The sequence below is a fragment of the Ogataea philodendri genome (genome assembly GCF_020536065.1).
Source record: "Ogataea philodendri strain CBS6075 chromosome Unknown scaffold9, whole genome shotgun sequence".
Classification (NCBI taxonomy): Eukaryota; Fungi; Ascomycota; class Pichiomycetes; order Pichiales; family Pichiaceae; genus Ogataea; species Ogataea philodendri.
This window is the reverse complement of record NW_025763790.1, coordinates 45,036-61,266: the sequence shown is the minus strand read 5'-3', so window position 1 is coordinate 61,266 and position 16,231 is coordinate 45,036. Positions and strand designations below refer to the sequence as shown.

The window sequence follows — 16,231 nt, the reverse complement described above, 5'->3', positions numbered from 1 at the left end:
CACATCCCCTCCAGCCCGCTTCAATGGAAAATTCGACCACAAATAACAATGCGGGTGTGAGTTCAAATGAGCGGCCGTTCCCTTCAGGACACAAAAATAAACGGATCAAGCGTTCTGCACTGAAACCTCCAGTCTTGACTATTGATCTCAGTCTCCAAGAGCGAACATCAAAGAAACCAGTAAAACTAGACAATATTCAGAGTCTGATCTCCGCTGTGTTGACGGGATCGCCGGGTCCGGCATTTGTGCGGCTAGACAACTCGAAATCCATAGACAAGGTCGTTGTTGTTCTTGCCGAATCGCTTAATTACCACACTTTTGGCCACGAAGACATCAGCGATCTGACCACCGAGCTGGACGTTTTGGACTCAACCAAAATGCCGTTTGTCTCCTCGGAGTTTTCCAAATTAATTCCTATCATGACTCCTGGTAGCAACAGGTACCTGTTTTCTATTGCAGCTACGCTTTCGTCACGAACCATCCAAGCAAAGACCAAACGAGCTCTTGTTGAGGAGCTGAGTTCACAGAAGATTTGTTACTCTGACTTGGTGCTGGATTTCCATACACTAAGCACTAACGAGTACCCGATCCACCCTGACATTCCAGGATGCACGAAAGAGTCCGTTTCGCAGTACTCGAGCTACCTCAGAACCAAGGATCTGGGAACTAAACCTCGTGCTCTTGCTCTCGACTGTGAGATGTGTGATGTTGCTTCGGGGATAGCACTGACAAGGATATCTGTGACCGATGAAGACGACAACATTGTATTCACCGAGTTTGTCAAGCCAGAGGAGGAGATCATCGACTATAAGACGCAATATTCGGGTGTTGACGCGAAATCGCTCGAAAACGTGACAACCACCTTGCAAGATATCCAGCAGCGGATTTTGGAAACCGTTTCCAGCAAAGACTATCTGATTGGCCATTCGTTGAACTCAGACCTCAAAGTACTCAAGATCTCGCACCCACGAATCATAGACACGGCATTCTGTTTTGATCATGCCAAAGGCCCGCCGCTTAAGCCGTCTCTAAAGGTACTGGCGGAGGAGTTCCTCCAAAGATCCATCCAAAACTCCGACGATGGCCACGACCCCACAGAAGACTGCAGAGCCTGTATGAATCTGGTGAAGCTCAAGCTCGAAAAGGGTAAAGGACATGGAAAGCTAATCTCTGAAGAGTCCATTTTTAGAATGCTGTCCCGGACATACAAAAAGTACAAGGTTGACGACAAGAAAGTGCCAAAGTCAGGCATGAGCATCAATTTTGGAGGCAACGAGTTTTTCAACGAGCAGCGCGTGTATGTTTCTTCCGACGAGGAGGCGGTGGACGCTTTGCTGAAAAACGTGGATAACCATGAACTTTTCTTGATCCGTTTGCGGGAGGAGGCAGATCTGGACGCAAACATCAAAAGATTGTACCAGGGTCTCCCAACTAACTCGCTGGTGATTATCTGTGGTGGCCACGGAGACCAGACTCGAATCAACGAGCTGCATGCCTTACAACGTCGAATTTCAGGACCATTACCTCCAGAGGACCATCAGGAACTTCTTGCGCTTGTGGCCAAGGCCCGAAGCTCAATCGCGCTGCTCAAACTCAAGGCTACCTCTCCCAGTGAGTAGTATAAGCTGACGTAATATTTTATTTACGCGTAGATCAAAATAAATACACAAACAAGAAAAAGTGTAACTAATGACTTCGATTCCGGGGAAAAAGAGAAACCTGAACGAGGCAGATCGGACGCCCGTTCGCACCCAGCCGCGTCTGAAGCTCAACAAGCGGCTGGTTCTGCGAATGCCGCCGAACTTCGGCCGGAAGAGTCCTTCTGTCTTATCCAACTCCCAGGCCACCAGTGAGGACCCGAAAGAGGAAACAAAGTCAGACACGAAATCGCAGATTAGCACTGAGGCCGACTCGATACTGATATCGTCTGAGAAGCCTGAAAAGCTGTCTGAGGCCGTTTTGAAGGCTCCGGAGTCGGTCAAGACGGAAGAACAACAAACGGAGTCCTCTATGGTGGAGGAGGAGGAAGAAGAAGAATCAGACTCTGACGAATCCATGTCGATGGAGGTGAGGCAGGAACTGTACTCGCTGGTCAAATCGTTCCCGGGACTGTCTTCCAGATACAAGTTGATCGACAAGATTGGTGAAGGCACTTTCTCGACCGTGTACAAGGCGTACGACTTGCAACGAGTTTCCGAAACCAGCATGGGCCACACTTTGTGGAGCTCTCCTCCAGCAAAGAACAGAGTTAATAAGCCAACACACAAGCTCGATGTTCCTGTTGTCGCACTGAAACGTATCTATGTGACCTCGTCTCCATCCAGAATCTACAACGAACTTCAATTATTGCATAGCCTCGTGGGATGTCCCAACGTGGCTCCACTCATTGACGCCATCCGGTACGAAGACCAAGTGATCGCAGTTCTTCCCTTCTACAAGCACGCCGACTTCCGCGATTTCTACAGAGATATACCACTGTCTGGAATTAAGATTTACATGCACGAACTGTTTACGGCTTTGAGCTTTGTGCACGAGAAGAAGATTATCCATAGAGATATCAAGCCCACAAACTTCCTGTACAATCCGTTATCCAGAAAGGGAGTTCTAGTTGATTTTGGATTGGCAGAAAAAGAAGCAGAGCTTGACTATTCTGCATGTCCGTGCTTCCAAGGAGGAGCTTCTGCGGACGAGATTGCGCCTGCTAATGCATTCCCGGCAAAGGGGTACCTAAAAGACGACCGTAGACCGGGGAGACGCGCAAACAGAGCTGGAACTCGTGGTTTTAGAGCACCTGAGGTTCTGCTCAAATGTGCGAATCAAACGGTCAAGGTGGATATCTGGTCTGCAGGCGTGATGCTTTTGACTCTGCTGTCCAGACGGTTCCCATTCTTCAACTCCACCGATGATACGGCTGCGCTGGTCGAGATCACGAGCATATTCGGGCTAAATCAGATGCGCAAATGCTCGCAGTTGCACGGGCTGGGGCTCGAAAGCAACTTGCCCAAGATCGAGTCTGTGCAGTCTCTCGGTGCTTTGCTTTACACGTCCATTTTGCTTGAGGCCAAACAGGGCGACACTCTGGCAGATGACTCTCCCGCATGGGAGCTACTAAGTGCACTGGACAAAAAAGGCCGTCCATTGCCAACCAAGCTTGGAACGCAGTATGGCGACGCTCTGGAGCTGCTCGAACTGTGTTTGAAGCTGAACCACAACGAGCGCATAACTGCCGACCAAGCTTTAAAACTACCATTTTTCAAGTCGAAATCCAACGACGCTGACGACATTATATTAGATTAGCACTTGGAAGTATTAATGATTGCTGAAATGATTTACATCAAGACTTTTTAGATTCCTTTTCCGCCTCAATTTCGAATCTGTGCTGGACGATCTTTTCGATTTCAGGGGTGGTCTTGAAAGGACCCAGAGATCTGAACTTTTTGTACCGCAAAGTAAACTCCTTGTCGTCCAGGTCCTTGAGTTCGTCATGGACGAGCTTTTCCTGAGCGTTCAGTAGATCAAGCGAAAGCTGGAACTTGTCCTGTTTCTCCAGCTGTTGAAGAGTGATTTTTCCCATGAGGTCTAGCGGGGTGTTGAAGCCCTCTTCTGGTCCGAGAGTGACGGTGGTGGTGGACAACTTAGTCAGCAGACCTGCCTGGTGTGCTTTCAAAACACCGCCTGCCTGGTCGATTCTATACGATCTGTAAGATTCTCTGAAGTTTTCCAAAGTGGCCTTTTTGGCACCGGTCCACCCAATTGCCACGAGGTCCTCTCTGGTGACCTGAGGAGCCTTTTCGGTGAATGAGTACGGGTTGATGGCTCCGAAGTAGAGAGCAAAGTAGACAATCAGCACCTTGAAGAAGTTCAAGGCGAAAAACACGCATTGCACCAAAACAGTAGACTCCGAAAGCAGCTCGCCACGGAGATGGTCGGCGAAATCAGCACTATAGTACTTTTCTAACAAGTTGCATGTAGCTTTGCACAAAATGGTGGTGAACCCGATGCCCGGGGTCGGAGAAACAAAGTCGGGCAAGTCTGTGTACAGCCAGGTAAGCAAGGCTGCGGTGATGGAGTATTTCAGGAAAGTACGTTCTTCCCAAATCGGATGCAACAGCTGGCCAGGCCAGACTTTCGAAACAACAAGGGCGTCGTTTGGAGCAGTGGTGAGCCATTTGTCGTCTGCAGCCTCACGGCCAAACAGCAAGCCTCCCTCCATGGTGAGAATACCAGGGCATCTGGAGATCTTGAACCCGATCGGAACTCTGTTGTAGAATAAAGACGGATTGAGAGTCAAAGGCAGAGTCTCGAAGATTTTGAGCAAGTCCCTAAAAGTGTCTGTTTCCTTGACCTCAAAACAGTAATCTCTCTCGTCATCGAGATTCATACGGATGTAAACATCCAAAGCGTACTTCTCAGTCTTGGACATGGCGAAAGAATAAAAGTGGACGATGCGCCCCGCAAAAATATTTGTTCCAGCAAAGAGGGTGGGTGGGGAGTTACGTAAGCCAGGAGAGAAACCAACTACAAAGCATGTCAGCGTGTTCAGCCGATCTGATATTATCTAAATTAGTCGCTATTACCTTCTAAATTAGTTCTGGACAGCAGAAAGGATGTCGGAGTCACCAGCATCAAGGATAGCCAGGGTTCCGACTCTGAAAAGTTTACCACAAGAAGTACCAAGCTCGTTGTTACCACCTTGGAAGTAGTAAATAGCGGTCTTGGACAACATAGCGTAGTACTCCAACTCAGACTTTCTGAGGACAGGGGTGTTACCAGCGATGATGATCAACTTGGCCTTGCCTTGTCTGAGAGACTTGACAACGGACTTGTATCCAAGGGTGTATTTACCCGACTTGATGGCCAAGGCCAACTTGGCGTTCATGTTGTCTGAGGACTTCTTAACTTTTGGTGCCTATCTAGGTTAGTTACGGACAGAGAGAAATGATACTGACCATCTCTGTGTATTCACTCCGGTCTTAAGGTTGTGGTGAAGAGTTTTTTTTCAGAGCTAGTGAAAAATATTAGTCCCAAAACACAGTCACAGCCAAATTGCCGCATCCAGCAGTGTCTAAAATTTTTCGACCCTCTCACACCGTTTAGCTTTTTTTCTCAACCACAAATAATCTTTTCTCATCAAGATGAAGGTTGAAGTTGACTCATTCTCCGGCTCGAAGATCTACCCGGGCAGAGGTACTCTGTTTGTGAGAGGTGACTCGAAGGTGTTCAGATTCCAGAACTCCAAGTCTGCCTCCCTTTTCCACCAAAAGAAGAACCCAAGAAGAATCTCCTGGACTGTTTTGTTCAGAAGACACCACAAGAAAGGTATCACCGAGGAGGTTTCCAAGAAGAGATCCAGAAAGACCGTCAAGCACCAAAGAGCAATTGTCGGTGCTTCTCTCGATTTGATCAAACAAAGACGTTCTTTGAAGCCAGAGCAAAGAAAGGCCACCAGAGAGGAGGCTGCTGCTAAGGAGAAGGAAAAGAAGCAAGCTAGAAAGGAGAAAAAGAAGGCTGACAAGGCTGCTCAAGTTGCCTCCGGTGCCAAGATCTCTAAACAACAAGCTAAGGGTGCTTTCCAGAAAGTCCATGCTACCTCCCGTTAGTATTGATAATGAAGATTGAATAAGGTGTACACACTCAGCAGTAATTATTGTTGCTCGTAAAGCTCGTCGAGTCTCTCGAGTGGCATTCCCTTGGTTTCTGGAACAAGGTAGTAGACCAGCGCGAACCCTAGCGCGTTGAAGAACACAAACACAAACCCAATTCCAAAGCCAAATAGCTCTGTAAGGGGTGGGGTGATTAGTGTCATGACAAATGTCACCAGCCAACTGGCCGACCCGCAAATCGACATTGCCTTGACCTTGATCGAGATCGGATACAGCTCAGACACCACGACCCCACTCAGCGGGCCCCACGTTGTAGCAAACACCCCGATGAATCCACACGAGACCGTCACCATAAGTACACCTGACACCACGTTCATGTTGTTGACAGAGACCAGGCTCACGGTGGTGAAGATCAGCATGAAGGAGACCAGCAGCACCGATCCGGACATCAGCAGTGTGGTACGGTTGAATCGCTCGATGATGAACAGCGACACAACGGAAAATATCAAGTTCACGAACCCGAAGAAAATTGGCACCAAGTACGGGTTGGTTAGACCGATGGTTGCAAAAATAGTGGTGCCGAAAAAGAAGAAGTAGTTGATCCCCGTGAGCTGTTGACAGCACAGAACGCTGATTCCAGTCAGGGTGCGCAACAGATACTTTGGCTGTCCCTTTCTGATGGACCGTTTCTCTCTATTTGCTGCATCTTCGTCCTCGTCAGAGTTGTTGTTGAACATAATGGCCACAATGCGCAGCACTCCTGGGTCGTTGACGCCAAGCGACCGCGCTCTGGCCACCGACGCCTTGGACTTCTCCACGAGCTTGCGGCTGGTCAAATACCAGTACGGAGACTCCGGCACCACCCAGATCAAAGCGCACGTAGCAAGGGCCCAGACAATTCCTTCAAGTAGCGGCACCTGGTATTGCAAAGAACTGGTGTTGTCGAAGTACATCTGACTCAAATACATGGTGACGGACCCAATCTGGATCCCCACTGTGGTGAGCAGCTGCTGGATACAAATCATCCCGCCGCGCATGTTGGTTGGGGCCAGCTCGCTGATCAACATCGGGCACGTGACACAAACAATGCCGTTGGCCATGCCGTTCAACGCACGGCCAAACATCACCTGGACCCACACTTTCGCGGTGAAGGTGATGAGGTTTCCAACTGCGTAAATGAGACCGGCGCTGAAAATCGTGGGACGCAATCCAAAGGGGGTAATTAGAAGAATACTAAGAATGCCACCAACGAATCCTCCCATGCTGGAAATTCCAATCAGTGCTCCCTTCGTGATGCTGTAGAACGCCGGCTGTGTGCCCGTGGTGTTGTCGCCAAAAGTGCTGGTGAATGCAGGCATGTCGATCATTCCACCAATGGTTCCAATATCGTAGCCAAAGATCAGACCGCCAGTAGCAATGAGCGTGCTGAAGAGGATGATGGGCCACGGCGACCCGATGGCCTCTTCTTCGGAGCTGTCGTCGGTAGTCTCTTGCTTGGCAGGAGGCTCATCCATCGGGATGGGCGGAGCGTAGGTGATTTCAGGAAGCATAATTTTGCAACTCCGCGCTAGGGAGATATTTTGCTCCTCGCTGGGCAACTCGGAGAAAAAATGTTAAACACCCGTGCACCGCTAACACCGCCAAAGCTTACTGAGGGGGCTGGGTTTGGATGTGCTACCAAACGGACATATTAAATGGAGCTTATGAAAATCATCAGAATAAGCAATGACTGAGTTGGTAATTAGACGAGCCAAAGGTTGGGCTTAAAATCAAGATTCTCAAGTCTTGGACCGTTTTTCACACTGTGTAGTTTAATTACAGACTATATTTAAATTGCTTGGTACCTGACAGACCTCAACACATTTTAGAGTGTGATCAAAGCGACAAGTGGTGTTCCAGGTGTCAGGTCCTACCACAACTTGTTAATTGCGGGCGTTAGTCGCTACCGGCTATAACAGCGTGTACCGTTTTGTATCTTGTTCCTGCCACTTTTGGGTCACAGCACAGCCCGGAATTTCCCGATTTGGGTGTCAGCCATTTTTTGGTAGCAGGGTCTAAATTTTCAATTGCATACTGAACAATGCAAATGTTGGATGGCTAGCGATCACAGCAGTCTGCTTTTGGTAGCATAATGTGGACTTCAATGGAAACGATGGACATATCTCTTTGTTGTCGACCAGAGATCAAAGCAATCGAGCTGTTTGCGAAGGCTTGCGAGCCTGCAATCTCGGTGTATAAATACCTATCCATTTCTCGTTATCAATTCACGCCAACTTACTCACTCATACATTCCTTATGCGTTTTTCAGTCGCTCTTTTGACAATCTTGGCCGCAGTCCAATCTGCCCCAGTGCCCGTGCTCATTACACGAATGCACACAGCACAAGCTGTTACCACCACGGAAGAAAACTACTATACCGTCACCTCCACCATACCTATCGTTGAGGTTCTTATTTCCAACGGTGTTTCTTACACCAAGACACTCCTTACTACTGCTTCCGGCAGCGATATTGACACTATACAGCCAACCACCACTCTTGTTGTCCAAGGAGACAGCGTCTCCACTAGCGGAGCTGACGCAGAAACTAGTCAGACACAGACCAGCAGTCCTGAGCCAACTACAACCAGCACTTCTAGCACTTCTACGAGTTTGAGCCAAGGAACGACTGAGTCTTCGTCTGTGACTTCTGCTGAACAGACTTCCAGTGCGGCCACTGTTTCCACGGAGGACTTCAATCTGGTGAACTCTGTCGATGTGGAAAACTTGTCTACTGGCGAGACCGGCTCCTCCACTTCTGCAACCTCTACCTCTGCCAGCTCGGTGACCACCACCTCGGCCACGAGCGAGTCTTCTACTAAAGCTTCCACCGAGTCTTCTACCGAGGCTTCTTCTGAGTCCTCCAGTGAAGCTTCCACCGAGAGCTCTTCCACCAGCTCTTCTACATCTACTACATCATCAAGCTCCACTAGCTCTACCACGTCATCGAGTTCCACCAGCTCCAGCTCTACAAGCTCCACTACAAGCTCCAAAAGTACCTCGTCTACCGAAGCTTCTTCCACCAGCTCGACCAGCACAACTGCCAGCTCGTCTACCTCGTCGTCCTCTGCCGTTTCCACCATCATCCCATCTGCTATTGTGTACTCTCCTTACACTGACTCCGGTTCGTGCAAGGACTACGACTCAGTCAAGAGCGACTTGGCTCTGATCCAGTCCAAGGGAATCAACGAGGTGAGAATTTACGGAAACGACTGTAACTACCTCACCACCGTGCTCCCAATTTGTGCCGATAAGGGAATCAAGGTTGATCAGTGCTTCTACATCCAGTCCGATGGTGTCGACTCCATCGACGACGCCGTCAGTGACCTGATCGACGCTGTCCAGGACTCTTCTTCTGGCTTCGACTGGGACCTGTTCTCCTACTTTGTTGTTGGTAACGAGGCCATCAACAACGGCTACTGTACCGTGGACGACTTGATTTCTAAGATCTCTTCTGTCAAGTCCAAGCTCAAGTCGGCTGGATACACTGGAAAGGTCACCACCGCAGAGCCTCCAGTTTCGTACGAGAGACACTCCAGTCTCTGTACCGACTCAGAGATCGACTTTGTCGGTATCAACCCTCACGCCTACTTTGACAGCTCCTCGAGCGCCGAAGACGCTGGAAACTTTGTTTCTGGCCAGATCAGCTTGATCGAAGGTATTTGTACCGACCAAGAGGTTCTGGTTCTTGAGACAGGATACCCAAGCGAGGGAATCCAGAACGGCGGAAACATTCCGTCCAAAGAAAATCAAAGAATCGCTATCAAAGGTATCCTCGAACAGGCCGGCTCTAAAACCACAATTTTGTCCACATACAATGACTACTGGAAAGAACCAGGTCCATACGGCATTGAACAGTCGTTTGGTGTCATTGACATTTTGGAATGATTTACGCTTGGTTTATTAGGAAAGGTTAATTAGTTAAGATAAGATATTAAAAATCAATCACTTTCTTCGGGAAAAACTCGTCGATCAGCTCGATGTAGTAATCTTTCACCTCTTCAAGATTACATTTCACGTCTGTCTTGGAGTACAAATCGTAGGGGTTGAACTCTTTCACGGCTTTGAGCATCTCCTCATCCTTTTTGTTCATTAAATATTTGTAAGCTCCTTCCTGGTGCCACGGATAAAAAGAGTGGTATCTGATCATTGCCAGAGCCTGTGGGGGCAATCGACTCTGCTCTTTTGCAAGATGGTACATGTACTCGTCGTGCCCCCAGCTGAGCATCACGTTTTCCAGTCCGCAGTGCGGCGAATAAATACCGTATTTGGTGTTGTATAGCGGATTCTTGTAATCGGGATTGTCTTTGAAAAACTCGTGATGGATGATCTTGGTAGAATACCGACACCCCACCGGGAATGTATCCCCGACAACGTCCCACTGGCCCTTGGATTCGTAGAAATACAGCAGCTTGCCCAAATCGTGGATAAGTCCGACTAGCTGGAACCACCGCGGTTTATTGTCCTTGCGTATGGCCTCGGCGGTCTGGAAAGCGTGCTCAATCTGCGACAGCTCGGTGTCAGGGTCGCTCTCGTCCAGCAGATGATTCAGCTTCAACAAAGCGTCCCATATCGTCATCTTATCTCGCACCTTGGTCTTAAAGTTTATGCGGGCCTGGATATTGTACGCTACCGTTTGGTATCGGTGCTGTTCTTTGTAGAACTCCTTCACACGGTTGTAAGCAAGGTCGTACTGGCGGTATTCTCTGTATGTGGTGTTGAACATGACGCTTGGCACCTGGGCGCTGGTGGTGTCGAGCTGTTCCAACTGCTGTTCCTTCAGCTGTTTTTCCTCTTCCAACTGCTTTATCTTCTGTTTGAGCTGGTTCAGCTCCTGAATATCCTCGTCCAGCTGCTCCAGCAGCCGCGACTTGTCGGTGTTCTGGTGCTGGGTCCGCGGTTTGTCTATTCTGGACATGAAAAAGAAAACATCACGAGATTAAATTTCTCCAAGTCTCCGGCCGCCGAGAGTCGGAGCTCAAAGTCAATAACAAGCGCATTTTTCTACAGTACTCGAATTTATGTCGAAAACTACAAAATATTCAGAAACTTAATCTACTGCCCCAACAATTACCGGTATCCAAACGTTTCACATGTGATTGCTGCAACTGGAAGGGAAAAAAATATTTTTACAGACTTTGTGATAAGCTGTTTATTAGGCAAAATGTCCAAGTCGAAAACCCCCAAGGAAAAAACCGAGTCGCCGCCTCCAGTCGCTGCTGACACGACACAAAAGCCGGGACCGGTGGTCAATGAGAAGGAGCGCAAGAAACAGGCGTTTGTGGTCCGGACCATCTGGACTCTTGTTATGATCTTTGGTATGTTTTTCATAATTTGTGCAGGCCACTTCTGGACCATCATGTTTGTGTTGATGCTCCAGGTCCTAGTTTTCAAAGAGTGCATCTCGATAACTTCCGAAAGAGCCAAGAACGAAGACCTCAAGTACACAGGATACCTCAATTGGTACTTGCTCATCACCACCATCGCATACCTCGAAGGCAAATCCTTGATTACTTACACAATCAACTTCTTGATCGACTCCAATTACCCAACAGCATTGGCAATGAAGTTCATTATCCACCAGAAATTCATCTCGTACTGCTCGTACGTGCTGGCCTTTGTTTTCTTCGTGTCTACGTTGAAGAAAGGTTCTTTAAAATTCCAATTTGCACAGCTTTGCATCACACACATGATTCTGCTGCTGGTGATCTTCCAAGGCCACTGCATCGTCAACAACATCCTCCACGGTATGATCTGGTTCCTGTTACCTGTCGGGCTTGTTATTACAAACGATATTTTTGCATACATCTGCGGAATCACGTTTGGTAAAACCCAGCTCATCTCTATCTCACCCAAGAAAACCGTCGAAGGATTTGTTGGCGCATGGATCTGCACCACCTTCGCGTCCATCGTGCTCACCTACTACCTTTGCAACTTCAACTACTTCATCTGCCCTATCGAAAACTACAACGACTTGCAAGTCAACTGTCTCACAGGAGTCTCCTGCGAGCCTAACCCAGTGTTTATCCACCAATTATACAAGATTCCAGCAGATCTCGCAAGACTGATTGATAGAGAATACATCCAATTGAAGCCAATCTACCTCCATGCCATGATCCTTTCTCTGTTCGCATCCCTTATTGCACCTTTCGGAGGATTCTTTGCATCTGGCCTCAAGAGAGCTTTCAAGGTCAAAGATTTCGGAGACACCATCCCAGGACACGGAGGTGTTACCGATAGAATGGACTGCCAATTCCTTATGGGTTCCTTTTCCTACTTGTACTACGAGACTTTCATCTCCACCCACCATCTCAACATTGGCAATCTTTTGCAAACCATTGTCATCAACTTATCTGGCCCTGATATCCTCATTCTTGTTAAGAGCTTGCACACCTACCTGTACAAGATCGGAATCATCTCCGAAGACGTTTACGTTCAACTGGTCAATTTACTAAGTTAGCGGTGCCTGCTACCTTACTTCCTAATCATCATTCGAAAGTCCTGTAACCTATACATAGTACAAGTAACCAAAACCATAACTAAACCCAGGGTATCCTAAAATCGTTGTACCAACCTAAAACCTTATCGCGCAAATATCTGTCGAACTCCCGTGCCCCGCGAGTAGCCAACACAACCGGCTTCTTGAATAGCAAGTCTTGTTTCTCTACCAAGCGTCCCAATTCTTTATAAGACTCAGAAACAAAGTCGACTGCCTGTTCCTGGGCAATTAGGACCTGCTTCCGCAAGTAAGCGACTCTTGGACGAGATGCCTCGTCAAGCTGCTTATACTCCTTTATTGCTTGAGCTCTGATGTAGTGACTTGCCTTTGTAGCCTTAACCAATGTCTTGAAATATTGCTCTGTAGCGACATCTTGAATTCCTTTAAACCTGTCCAAACCGTGTTCCCATATCTTGTCGTAATCAACGTTCTTCACCTTCAACTTTGCAGAATTGGACAACTGAGTATATTTCTGCTTCAAGGAATCAAAAAATTCAGCCAGTTGCTTACCACTGCGCTCGTTGGCAGCTTTGTACTCCTCAATAAAGCCAGAAGCCCACTCACCAACCGTCACTCTAGCATTCGAGCTCCAATTACGCAGCACAATCAGCTGTTTCTCGAGTCTCTTGTCTTGCTTCAATTCCTTAACCTGCGCCTTTGCTTTCTCTGCCAAAGTGTTCCCGAACCTGCGGAACCACGCTAGTCCCACCTCTCCATATTCACCCAATCTGCGACCATGTTCATTAACTGAAAGCAACTTTGCTTGAATATCCGCAATCTGCTTCTCGCCCAAGATATGCCGTTGGAACTTGATCTTGCTGAACTCCCATAAAAGATGCGTATCGTCAAAAGTGCAGTCATTTTGATACTGCTCCCGAACGTCTAGGTAATGTTTGACACACCCCACGTCGGAATTGGCGTTCGTGACAAGACACTCTTTCAGATCCGCAGAAAGAGCCTGCGTAATGGCTGGACAATCCACCTCGCGCGAGCCAAAAACCGAACCCCCAACCAGCACGGTCAAGGCTAATCCCAGCACGGCAAAATAGTGCCAGGACTTTAGGTTCTCTGGCCGCTTGGCCTTGGCGATATTATAGTAGTTGATCAGGGTATCTCTTGCGGAACAAGCGCTGTCAGAAGACACATCGTGGGAGCCTAATCTTGGCACCGAAAATTGGGAGCCGGCCGTATCGTTTTTCAGCGTGGACACGGAAGCTCTTGCTTCTCTTGTATCTGGCTCCGAATCGGCATCATCGCTTGATACAACCTCGTTGTAAGTAACAGATTGAGAGTCGCTACCGGTCACTATAGACCATGAGTCGTCAGAAGAAAGCTCCTGGGGGGTAAGAATGTCAGAAACAGAGTGGCTGCTTCCGTTGGGTTGCAAATGGCCCGCTTCAGCCCCGGCTTGCTTGGAAGAGGGCGTTGAAGTTTCCTTCATTGTAAATAATCAGTCTTTATTCAATTTGACACACACTTTATCTTGAAACGCTAGTGTCTTGTGTTTTAATTGGATGGCAAATACGGCAGGAAGAGGAAAAGATAAGCTGTCTCCACAGCCTTGTGGCGCGAGGTGTGGCGGTGAGAAAAGAAATGATTAATTAATCAAGCGACAAAAAACGGTCGCTATATTTTTTTTTTAGCAGCCTTAGAAAAAAATATAACGTAATCAATCATCTGTTGTAGCAGCCCTCCCAGGCTTCCAGGTTCATGTGGATGAACTCGCCTAGTTGCCTGTTGTAGTCCACCACAATCTGTGCAAGAACTCCACGGAACCATTCATGGAACCGCACAAGCTCGTCCCAAACCTCATCATTGATCTTCCCCAGCTCTTCTTCTAGTATCTCCTGCTGTCTTTCCAGCTGGTATATTTTCAGCCGCAGGTTGTAGAACCTGTTTTTGCGCGTCTGGTCCGGGTTAGAGTCTGTGTACTTGAGAATCACGTTGTTCAGCTTGCTGATCCCGGGAATCTTGCCGTAGAACGGTTTTTTCGAGTTCACATACAAAGCTGACTGTAGCTCGGCGTCGGTTAACGGAGACTCCGCGGACGAGTTTCCAGAGGTGGCGGAACCAGTCGCTCGTGAAGCCATGGCATCAATTTTGCGGATCTCCTCCTCCTGTTTCTGGTACTCCTTGAACTTGGCCCGCGAGTCTTGCAAGCTCTTCTCCACAATTTTCAGCTGCACAGCCTTGTTGCGATTGTACTGGATGATCTTCTTTGCGATCTTGGTGAAGTTGCGGAGCTCGATCAACTTGTCGAGGAAGCGGAGGTTGGTAATTTCTCGCAGCTGGGTGTTGTAGATGAGGCTTCTATCGAAAACACGGCCCAGATTCTCAATCGAGTCGGAGTCCTGGATCAGCGACAGGGCTTTGAAAGAGGACCCCAATTCTGTGATATCGGGTCCCATCTCGGAGAAGTGTTTGACGAGACGTTTGTTTGTTTTCGAGATGTTGTCCAGGACGGCTTCGTATTTGGTGAACTTCTTTTCAAACTTGACGAAGTTTTCAAACTGCTCCTCTCCTGCCAGCTCCGGGAACATGCTAAAGCTCGAGGCGGCCGGCAACGGGAGCGTGCGGTACAGCTGGTTGTCGAGATTCAGCAGCGGATCGAAGGGAGCCAGTCGGTAGATCGATAGTTTCTGCAAAGTCTGTGTTTCTTTGAGGGCAAGAAAATCGCTGAAGTTTGTCTCTGGGTCCAAGAAGGTGAGGAAATATCGACACGTCTTGATCTGGGGCAAGGCCATGCACCGGTTCAGAAACACGGCGAGCATTCGCTTGCGGTACTCAATCAAGTTCAACGGGTCATTGGAGGCGTGCGATTCGTTGGCTGTTGGGAAATGCGATTCAATGTTCTTGGTGGTGGTTGTCAAATTAGATGCTAGGGTCTGTTTTTCAGGAATGGGAGGGACCAGAACGGTGGGGAAGATTTTGATCAGACAAGTTCGTAGTGTCTCAAACTCGCTGTATCGTCTTTTCACCGTCAATGGACCAACGTTGATGGTGTAAACTATGTAGCTTTGTAAGTGATTGTGAGTTTCAGTGGATTTGGACGCCTCCGAGATGTACATCTCCAAGTCCGGCTCGGCCTCGAATATCTCCATCACGCGCGAGTTAATCACCACGTCTTTCTTCGTAATGATTGACGTGGTGGAGTCCACTACTTTCGAATTGTCCATTGTGCGGTAAAGGATATTGTTTAAGACCCAATTTTATTTTGCCTGGGATTTTGACCGAGCTTAGATAATCCTCCGGCTCAAGAATATTTCGGCCATGGCACAGATGAACATTGCGCTTTCCACGGTTGGGAGGATCGCCAAATACCATCTGTACGGATGTTTGACGCTGGTACTGGTTCTGGGAGAGGCCAACGTCGTATCTAAGATTGCATTGGCCGCGTACGTTGGGGTCTATACCATAGTGTTATTATGTTACAGCTGGATCGTGTATCTCAAGTCTTTCCAGATTGTCCCGGAAAAACACCAGGGACTGCTGAAACTGGCGCTCAACCTTCTCCCGCTCATTCTGGAGAAAGTGTCGCGCCTGCTCATCGAAATAGTAACCTTTGGCCTCCGAGTAATTGGCGTTTCCACGAAAAACACGGCCGTGAACGAGCTAGTTGTTGCGTTTGGCATTGTGAGTCTCCGCAAGCTCGTTGCGCTGCTCTGTTGGGCATACATCACCCAGGAAGACGACAACAGTCTTCATCTGAAGGCGTTTCTGGCGTTCTGTTTGATGAACCTGATCCAGACTCGGTTTATCATAAAAAATGATACCGTCAAGACCGACCGCGTTAGCTGGAGCGAGGGGTTCCGCAGCTTCGTTAATAGATCGGCCAAGTTTGACAAGCGTCAGTCCCAGACGCTGCGGTTCCGGCGAAACGCGCTGTTTCTCACCAACAGCGCGGTTTCGGTGCTGCTGTTTGTATCAATGTTCAAATACTACTGGCAGTTACAAAACAGCTACTTCAAAGTGATGAGCGTGATGATCCGGCTTGTGTTGGTGTTGGACCTGGAGTTCCTGCGGACCCTGTGCGACGAGTTCCACGGGTTCAAAGTCGTGGTGGGCGGAGAAAAGAGTAATGTATAGTACTACA

At 48.4% G+C, this 16,231-nt stretch overlaps 17 protein-coding genes across 17 annotated transcripts; 8 read left to right on the top strand and 9 right to left on the bottom strand.

Annotated features, from left to right (window-relative positions):
• Positions 1-23: 23 nt before the first annotated feature.
• On the top strand, positions 24-1,619 carry OGAPHI_000219 (uncharacterized protein; the record flags this gene model as incomplete). Its single annotated transcript, XM_046203053.1, has 1 exon — positions 24-1,619. One exon carries the CDS (start codon positions 24-26, stop codon positions 1,617-1,619), a length of 1,596 nt encoding a protein of 531 aa, XP_046064692.1.
• OGAPHI_000218 (uncharacterized protein) lies at positions 998-2,207 on the bottom strand (the record flags this gene model as incomplete). The annotated part of the gene is made up of 2 exons (XM_046203042.1): positions 998-1,439; positions 1,804-2,207. 2 exons carry the CDS (start codon positions 2,205-2,207, stop codon positions 998-1,000), a joined length of 846 nt encoding a protein of 281 aa, XP_046064691.1.
• Positions 1,690-3,297, top strand: OGAPHI_000217 (uncharacterized protein; the record flags this gene model as incomplete). The annotated part of the gene is made up of 1 exon (XM_046203030.1): positions 1,690-3,297. One exon carries the CDS (start codon positions 1,690-1,692, stop codon positions 3,295-3,297), a length of 1,608 nt encoding a protein of 535 aa, XP_046064690.1.
• Positions 3,298-3,334: 37 nt separating this feature from the next.
• OGAPHI_000216 (uncharacterized protein) lies at positions 3,335-4,423 on the bottom strand (the record flags this gene model as incomplete). The annotated part of the gene is made up of 1 exon (XM_046203019.1): positions 3,335-4,423. The coding sequence occupies one exon, from the start codon at positions 4,421-4,423 to the stop codon at positions 3,335-3,337; it is 1,089 nt and encodes a 362-aa protein (XP_046064689.1).
• A 162-nt stretch (positions 4,424-4,585) lies between these two features.
• Positions 4,586-4,879, bottom strand: OGAPHI_000215 (uncharacterized protein; the record flags this gene model as incomplete). Its single annotated transcript, XM_046203008.1, has 1 exon — positions 4,586-4,879. One exon carries the CDS (start codon positions 4,877-4,879, stop codon positions 4,586-4,588), a length of 294 nt encoding a protein of 97 aa, XP_046064688.1.
• Positions 4,880-5,135: 256 nt separating this feature from the next.
• Positions 5,136-6,200, top strand: OGAPHI_000214 (uncharacterized protein; the record flags this gene model as incomplete). The annotated part of the gene is made up of 2 exons (XM_046202997.1): positions 5,136-5,599; positions 5,720-6,200. 2 exons carry the CDS (start codon positions 5,136-5,138, stop codon positions 6,198-6,200), a joined length of 945 nt encoding a protein of 314 aa, XP_046064687.1.
• On the bottom strand, positions 5,645-7,153 carry OGAPHI_000213 (uncharacterized protein; the record flags this gene model as incomplete). Its single annotated transcript, XM_046202986.1, has 1 exon — positions 5,645-7,153. One exon carries the CDS (start codon positions 7,151-7,153, stop codon positions 5,645-5,647), a length of 1,509 nt encoding a protein of 502 aa, XP_046064686.1.
• On the top strand, positions 6,282-7,174 carry OGAPHI_000212 (uncharacterized protein; the record flags this gene model as incomplete). Its single annotated transcript, XM_046202975.1, has 2 exons — positions 6,282-6,482; positions 6,884-7,174. The coding sequence occupies 2 exons, from the start codon at positions 6,282-6,284 to the stop codon at positions 7,172-7,174; spliced, it is 492 nt and encodes a 163-aa protein (XP_046064685.1).
• A 724-nt stretch (positions 7,175-7,898) lies between these two features.
• Positions 7,899-9,527, top strand: OGAPHI_000209 (uncharacterized protein; the record flags this gene model as incomplete). Its single annotated transcript, XM_046202942.1, has 1 exon — positions 7,899-9,527. One exon carries the CDS (start codon positions 7,899-7,901, stop codon positions 9,525-9,527), a length of 1,629 nt encoding a protein of 542 aa, XP_046064682.1.
• Positions 8,192-8,725, bottom strand: OGAPHI_000211 (uncharacterized protein; the record flags this gene model as incomplete). Its single annotated transcript, XM_046202964.1, has 1 exon — positions 8,192-8,725. One exon carries the CDS (start codon positions 8,723-8,725, stop codon positions 8,192-8,194), a length of 534 nt encoding a protein of 177 aa, XP_046064684.1.
• OGAPHI_000210 (uncharacterized protein) lies at positions 8,784-9,517 on the bottom strand (the record flags this gene model as incomplete). The annotated part of the gene is made up of 2 exons (XM_046202953.1): positions 8,784-9,150; positions 9,486-9,517. The coding sequence occupies 2 exons, from the start codon at positions 9,515-9,517 to the stop codon at positions 8,784-8,786; spliced, it is 399 nt and encodes a 132-aa protein (XP_046064683.1).
• Positions 9,528-9,573: 46 nt separating the features above from the next.
• Positions 9,574-10,557, bottom strand: OGAPHI_000208 (uncharacterized protein; the record flags this gene model as incomplete). Its single annotated transcript, XM_046202931.1, has 1 exon — positions 9,574-10,557. The coding sequence occupies one exon, from the start codon at positions 10,555-10,557 to the stop codon at positions 9,574-9,576; it is 984 nt and encodes a 327-aa protein (XP_046064681.1).
• Positions 10,558-10,803: 246 nt separating this feature from the next.
• Positions 10,804-12,099, top strand: OGAPHI_000207 (uncharacterized protein; the record flags this gene model as incomplete). The annotated part of the gene is made up of 1 exon (XM_046202919.1): positions 10,804-12,099. One exon carries the CDS (start codon positions 10,804-10,806, stop codon positions 12,097-12,099), a length of 1,296 nt encoding a protein of 431 aa, XP_046064680.1.
• Positions 12,100-12,178: 79 nt separating this feature from the next.
• Positions 12,179-13,579, bottom strand: OGAPHI_000206 (uncharacterized protein; the record flags this gene model as incomplete). Its single annotated transcript, XM_046202908.1, has 1 exon — positions 12,179-13,579. One exon carries the CDS (start codon positions 13,577-13,579, stop codon positions 12,179-12,181), a length of 1,401 nt encoding a protein of 466 aa, XP_046064679.1.
• A 232-nt stretch (positions 13,580-13,811) lies between these two features.
• OGAPHI_000204 (uncharacterized protein) lies at positions 13,812-15,314 on the bottom strand (the record flags this gene model as incomplete). The annotated part of the gene is made up of 1 exon (XM_046202886.1): positions 13,812-15,314. One exon carries the CDS (start codon positions 15,312-15,314, stop codon positions 13,812-13,814), a length of 1,503 nt encoding a protein of 500 aa, XP_046064677.1.
• Positions 14,440-15,144, top strand: OGAPHI_000205 (uncharacterized protein; the record flags this gene model as incomplete). Its single annotated transcript, XM_046202897.1, has 2 exons — positions 14,440-14,714; positions 14,808-15,144. The coding sequence occupies 2 exons, from the start codon at positions 14,440-14,442 to the stop codon at positions 15,142-15,144; spliced, it is 612 nt and encodes a 203-aa protein (XP_046064678.1).
• A 94-nt stretch (positions 15,315-15,408) lies between the features above and the next one.
• Positions 15,409-16,224, top strand: OGAPHI_000203 (uncharacterized protein; the record flags this gene model as incomplete). Its single annotated transcript, XM_046202875.1, has 1 exon — positions 15,409-16,224. One exon carries the CDS (start codon positions 15,409-15,411, stop codon positions 16,222-16,224), a length of 816 nt encoding a protein of 271 aa, XP_046064676.1.
• Positions 16,225-16,231: the final 7 nt, after the last annotated feature.